The 6,883-nt window shown below is 45.5% G+C and overlaps 1 protein-coding gene and 1 long non-coding RNA gene across 2 annotated transcripts in view; one reads left to right on the top strand and one right to left on the bottom strand.

Annotated features, from left to right (window-relative positions):
• The window catches only part of Stc1 (stanniocalcin 1), a 12,121-nt gene extending 10,689 nt beyond the window's left edge, over positions 1 to 1,432 (bottom strand). Inside the window, exon 1 of the mRNA XM_031362062.1 lies at positions 1,074 to 1,432. Within this exon, the coding sequence (XP_031217922.1) occupies positions 1,074 to 1,191 (118 nt within the window). The 5' untranslated portion in view covers positions 1,192 to 1,432. The remainder of the gene's footprint in view (positions 1 to 1,073) is intronic.
• LOC116084827 lies at positions 1,248 to 6,420 on the top strand. The gene is made up of 2 exons (XR_004116276.1): positions 1,248 to 1,303; positions 6,112 to 6,420. It is a non-coding gene; the product is annotated as an uncharacterized LOC116084827 (long non-coding RNA).
• Positions 6,421 to 6,883: the final 463 nt, after the last annotated feature.

Raw genomic sequence — 6,883 nt, 5'->3', positions numbered from 1 at the left:
CCCCCCCCGCAGCCTCTGGGATGTTACAAGTCATTTCCCTAATTATATATTTCCACGGGTTCAAATTATAACTTTGCTTTAAGCAGTTTTAATATGCATTAGGGCTGCTATTGTTTTAGGCAAGCTCGAATTGTGAATCACGGCATCGCTATAGCAACTAAGTACAAAAGGAAGCCAGGCAAAAGGCCTCCTCTGGCAGGGACCTGCGCTCTTCCAAGGGGGAGCATCTGCAGCATTTTGACACCTGCGGGGTCCCATCTCTGCTAACAGTTGGGGAGAGGAGTGAGTGGGGAACCAGAAGTCAAGGAACACAGGGGTCCTAATGCCTCTGCCTCCGGAGGCCAGGACTATATACAGTTAACTGGTGCGGGAGTCTGGGGAAAGTAGACCTTCCCCTTGGAGAAAGAAATGCTTCGTTTCACAAATACACTTCCTTCTAGGGACCATGGGCTGCATGGGCGATTGAATGGAGCCCGTGAGAGTGAGGAAGGAGACAGGCAGGCTTATAGGGAGTGGGGTGTGTAGGTCCCCCCCTTTTCTGAATGCGCCCTGAAATTTTTTTTCAGACTTGAGGATTATGGTTCCACAAATCAGTGTGAGGAGGGGGCTTGTCTGTGTGCTGTCTAGAGAGGTAGAGAAGTCAAGTTACAAGGTCTTAAAGGAGCAGGGAGAGGGACGGCAGCAGGTAAGCCACTCATTACCTTAACACAAGCTTGTGGAGTAGAGAGAGCCACTGTGAGGCGTGCCAACATTCAAGCCTTTCCCCGCCCCCTCCCCCCAACGAGAGGGTACGTGCCAGATTTCAGGCAATCAGGCTAGGCTTATGCAATGAAATACCCTCAGCAGAGCGCCCAGCTTCTTCGTTAGTTGCATGCAATTTATTAAACAAAGGAACTCCACTTCCTAAGGCTATAGGATTACGCTGGCAGTTCATTATCACCAGGCATGAAGCACATTTATTACCGAGATCAGCCGTCACAGAGACACATGCAAAAGTGAGAGAGGCATATGAGGACAGCTCTTTAGGGGGTGGGGGGGGGGTAGAGAAACCGGTCCTGGGTTTGCTTGCTTACCTGAATTTTGAGCCGCCACCCGGGATTTTCTGGGGCTCACAGAATCATTCTGTTCCGCCTCGTGCGCTGCAGCTGCACTGATGACCAGCGCCAGAATCACTGCTGAGTTTTGGAGCATTCTCTGAGAAGTTTCCGCTAAGTTGCTGGCTTTTTTTTTTTTCCTCCCCCCTTTCCTCTTTCCCTCTCCCGGCTTGAGTGAAGATGTGGATCTGGATATACTGAAAGCTTAGGTGAGGATTTGAGGAAGAATTTTTTTGTGTGTGGCTGGCTGGCTTGGCTGGCTGGCTGGCTGGCAGGCGGCTGCTGCTGTTGCTGCTGCTGCTGCTGCTGCTTCTTGCACCTCTGGCTTTTGCAAACTGGGGGCCCAAGAGCTGCACCCAGGGATTTTATAGCCGTCTTATCGGTCCTCAGGATCAGGGACCAATCAGATCCTTCAACGGGTCCGTTTAGCCAATAGGCAGGCACGCTTATTCAGCTGGAGCTTTTTGACTTCTTAGAAATATTTTCCAGCAAATTGAAAGTACCTGCTGCCAATGATTTATATGTGTGTGTGTGTGTGTGTGTGTGTGTGTGTGTGGCTGTGTGTGTGTGTGTGGCTGTGTGCGCAGGGATGTGTGGAAAAGCTATTTTCACACGCTGAAATGATAACTCTGTATTGATCAAGCCAAAAGGAAAATCACTTGAAAAGCTCTTCAAGGTACTTGTGAAATTCATCTTTAATTTTTTTAAATGATCCACTAGGAGGAATGTATGTTGGATGCTTGGTAGGGAGATGTGATGCCGATTTGAATTTAATCACACTCTAGCAACTCTCTAATTTTAGCAGGCTGTTCTCTGTAAGAGCTCAACATCAATTTTTTTTTCTTGCGTTTGTGCGTTCACTTACAGTATGCAGCTCTGATTCCTTTCTGTGATCTGTGGACACCCTGAATTTGCACTGCTGTGTGAGCCACTGTAGAAGGCTGTATGCCCATGCAAGAGCCTAGTGAACTGAGGTTCGGTAGTTCCAGCTCCCAGCTCTTCCCTCAGCTCTCCTAGTTATTAAATCTATGACCTTGGCCACATCCTTTCACCTTGCTGTTCCACTTCTCAAATCTTATTCCACACACCTCTAAAATGATATAATTCACTGGGAAACAAGGTCTGTAGGCCAGGTTGAACTTGATTTCTGGCTGAGGGTGACCTTGAACTCCTTTCCTCCTGCCTCTGTCTTTCCATGCTGAAATAACAGGTATCTGCTGCTGTGTGGTTCTGGGGATTGAGCCCACAGCTTCATGCACACTGGCCTGCACTCTATTATTGGCAACATCCCTAGTCCTGGATCACCAATCAACAGTGTTTTCTTAGTCACCAGAGACGCTGCCAACCCAGGAGTGCTGGTCACTGTCTGTGCACACACGCACAACTACTCTTCACACGACACTCCACAGAGGGACATGGCAAATGCCTGGAAATTAATAAAATGTGGATTCAAGCCCAGCAGCACCATAATCACATTGAAACAATGAGCTGGTCAAAGCAAGACTAAACCTGCTGGGTAAACCAGTTCACTTTTTGGGGGTTGGGGAAGAGGCAGGGGGTGGGACTGGGAATAAAGGGTAGGGAAAGACCAGAATGTGTAGGAGAGGAGACTGATAAACTGGAGACTTAATGGGAAAATTATAGTGGAATCACAAATCATGCCCAGCAGAGCAGCTCCTATTTTCTTGTAAGTGGAGTGTGGGCAACAGGGAGGGTTGTCCTTAAGTTGTGAAGGTGGTTAATGATCCAGAAGAGGATGTCCCAGGGTAGAAAGGTGGTCATTAAAGGGTGGGGTGAGGCAAAAAGATTAACAATAAAATGTCAAACTTTTTTCAGGAGGTTAAGTGCAAAAGGGTCTTTGGTGGTTCTCTGGACTTGAACAGCATGGTCTTGGAAAGAAACAGCACCAGTGGCTTCAGTTCAGTCCTGAAACTTCACATGAAAATTAAAAATAAATGATTCTGTTATTACAAATCACAACCAGAATTAGATCTATCTCTGAGTGTTCATGTACGTGTGTGTGTGTGTGTGTGTGTGTGTGTGTGTGTGTAGGGAGTGGGTTTGTGTGTGTGTGTGTGTGTGTGTGGTGTGTGTGTGTAGGGAGTGGGTTTGCTTAAGGTGACTTATAGCCCATTCTTTGAAAAAAAAAAGGATTGTTAGAAAAAGCAGGAACGTTTGCTATGACAAGGCTAGAAAGAGTAAAAGACATAAAAAATATGTTAAAAATTGGAAAATTCCATGTAACTCTGTGTTTCAATTAGCTAATCTCATCTTTTGATTGATTAAATATATAAACTTTTTAATTTGTCCCTTCCAGTCTTCGTTCGTCAATGGTATTGTTGTTTCTCCAATACTTCTAATTTGAGCACTTCGTGCTATGTCAGAGAGGATAAAAGTGAGGGAATGTAGAAAGTAAGCATGATTCTAACCCGGGGCATCTGGAATTTAGTCGGGAAGATGACCAACCTTGGGATACCTTCTACAAGTTCAAAATGTCATGGCTCTGCCTGAGAGACAGCTAGAGATTTGAGGAAGGTTTCCTGGAAAGACCTGCAAGAAGTGAGTGTTTAAACTGGGGTGGGAGGGGGAGGGGTGGGAGACGTGATGCCAGCTCGAGTTTCATGAAATTCTTATTCTAGGAATCTCTGAGGTTGATTGCTGATGGTTTTATGCAGGAATAGAACATATATGGCACTGCAAAATAGATCACTCAGTGTTACCTTTCAAAGAGGGAAAAAGAGCATGGACTTCAGGGTTTACAGAAGGTCCTGACTTCCATTCCTGAGCATCCTCTGCTTCCCTAGCCATTGTGCACTCACTGTTCAAGGATCTACACTTGACCTCTGGCTGGTCTACCAGCTTGGAAGCTTGGCTCTCCTCTGGCAATCAGTTTTCTTTGCCCAGTTCTCCGAAGCTCTTACCAGAACACAATGTCTTATAAGTATCAGGAAATGTGTGTGTGTGTGTGTGTGTGTGTGTGTGTGTGTGTGTGTATGTGCGCGCGCGCGTGATATTAAGTTTTCACTTCTTATTTTACTTACAACTATATATCCAGAGGTTAGTTGTTAATTGTGCCAAATGTTTCATGATGACAGGCAGACATTCAAGGAAATACAATGGTGGTCAGCCACACTAGTGCTCAAACAAAGTGCACAGGTGCCTCTGTACCCAAGGATGTCAAAGGAGGAAGTTGATGACAGACACGAGTACCCCAAACCAAGTTCCTTTCCAGAAGCCCATAGTGTGAGCGTATCTGAATATCTACCATTACTGTGTTGTGGTGCTGGGCTTTGAGGTGGTGGGTCTCGAACTCTTGACAACTCTGCAGGTGATTGATAGATGGGTTCTTTTGTAACTTTTCCTTTGTGTTTGAGAGAATACAAAAGAATCTGGATGCTGGTTTTTCAGAGTCTGAGTTTTATCTTATAACAGGAGGCATTAGGGCTCTTTAACAGACAGGTTATGCTTGGAGAAGAGCATGTCAGCATCCAGGCGGCAGCTTGCAGAAGAAAGGTAGGAGCCTCACGAGCATTTGGGTTGCTGAGATTGCTATGGTGACAGAAGGAAAGAAAGGAGGATCAATACAAGAGGTGCTTTGAATAAATGCATCTTAGGAACCAACCTAAGGATGTTCTTGGAAAAGACCCCTTTTCAAGTTAGGTAAGTCATGTACATCAGACGTTTCCTGACTTATTTTTGGCTATGAGTTTTTTAATTGCAAGAAATATCTAGCATTTCCATAAGGCAGGCGTTTTCTGGCATCCGTCTAGGGTTGTAGATTACCTAACAAAAGTCTTGACTATACTTTCAGTGGGTGGGGAACCTTCCAAAGCCAAGCTACACAGTTGGAGGTGCCTGTGGGGGCAGTGGATGGGAGGGGAAGGTACCTCTGCTATTGCCCCCAAGCCAAGAAAGTGCTCAGAAGCATGAGAGAGAAGTTGCCAACAGCAAAGGCTGGGTGACGATGCCCTGGCTGCACTCGTGGAGGAGCTGGCTTGAGTTCAGGGGGAAGATTAAGCCAAAAATCTCTAAGGCTTTGTTGGGTTTGGCTAGCATTACACTAAGCATGGAACAGCTCTTTGCCTTTTTGGTGAGAGGAGCCCAGGGTGGTGTGTTTCTTAGTGAATTTTCTGTTAACAGGATTCAAGGCCCGGCAAGGTTGGTCTGACATACTGACCAAGGTTGGACCACTTTTCTCTGGCGATTCCTGGCCTGTGTGTTTTCTACTACATTGTTGACTCATGTCCTCCTAACCTGGAGATAAAATGGGGAAATGGAAGGAGGAAGATGAGGGGAAAATAGGTTTTTCTCCTTTTTATTTATTTATTTTTCCTATACAGATGCAGGGCTTTCATGTAGACCGTAAATTCCCAAGTGAATTTGGCTCTTGCATATACCTTAAACTCGACCAAGGATGGGGGCATCGAGACAAGAAAATACATTTAAGAAGGCAAACTCCTTTTATGTACCTGTTCCCTCACTTGCCTCATCCTTCACTCTCACCCATTTTGGGGTATGGATGGCCACTGTGCACCCAGATCTGGACAGCAATAGCGAAGAATGCAGATTTATTCTGCCTCTTCTGTGCTCCAGGAAACCCAAAGCTGGTTGCTAAGAGATGTATGTTGTAAGTATTTTCTGGAAATGCTATAAGGCAAGTGGATTGGAACACAGCATATAGGTTTGGATTTGTTTATTGTTTACTGGATGACCCTCTCTTGTATGCTGGACATGGATGCAGAGACACATTAACTGGGAGAAAAGAGGAAACTGGCACCCAAAGAGAACATACTAGGGAAGAAACATGGTGCTTTCTCACTTTCCTGTGGAAGAGGAAAGGCTAAGACCTGCTTGTTGTAGTAGCAAAGCCATCACAGTGGTAAAGAATGTATTTATGCTTGGATCCCTGCCCTTCAAGGATGGGGGTAGGAAAAGAGAAAAAGACAAGATGACCTGGCAGGCTTAAACTAGAGTAGACAAGTTGAAATTGGCCTCCCTCCTCTTCTCATTCCTCTAGGTCTGCGTTGTGATGTCAGTCAGTGTCATGGAAGACATGCTCCTCAGAGTCACTTAGTGGACCTTCAGTCTACTAAAAAGTCCCTGGAGCAAGCCTGAAGAGGTATGTGGCATCCAACTTGTCCTTCAGAAGAACCAGTTAGAAGACCTTGGGTGACGTTCCTATGTTGAGACACATGAGGGCGCTCAAAGCAACTGACACTGTGGGGATGTTTTCTAAATTAAAAAAAAAAGAGAGAGAAAGAAGAAAGAAAAAGAAGAGAAGAAAAGGAAAATAAAAAGCTGTGAACCTTGGCTCTGTTTGATTGGCTATTGTTTCAAGCCCTGTGTATGCTTCCTGGGGTGGGAGGTGTGTTTATTTCTTGAGGACATCACCTGAGATCTACAGTGAACTTACAGTCTATGCACTTGTAAGTTTTACAATATATACAATTCCAGTGCTGTCTCCCAGAGAAATAAGTCTTAGGCAAGTCTAAGTGCTTTTCTCCATCCCTACGTCTCCACTGTGTAGGTCTGACACAGTGAAATACAATGGTGATCAGCCAAACTAGAGTTCAAACACAGTGCACAGGTGCCTTTGTACCCAAGGATGTCAAAGGAGGAAGTTGATGGCAGACATGAGTACCCAAAGCCAAGTTTCTTCCCAGAAGCCTAGAGTGTGAGCATATCTGAACAGCTACCATTACTGCGCTGTGTGCTGGGCTTTGAGGTGGTGGGTCTCAAACTCTTGACAACTCTGCAAGTGTAGGTCAGTCGAAGAGGGTATATCAGAT

Source organism: Mastomys coucha, unplaced genomic scaffold (assembly GCF_008632895.1).
Source record: "Mastomys coucha isolate ucsf_1 unplaced genomic scaffold, UCSF_Mcou_1 pScaffold9, whole genome shotgun sequence".
Lineage (NCBI taxonomy): Eukaryota > Metazoa > Chordata > Mammalia > Rodentia > Muridae > Mastomys > Mastomys coucha.
Note: the sequence above shows the minus strand (reverse complement) of the source record. Positions and strands in the feature narration are given on the sequence as shown.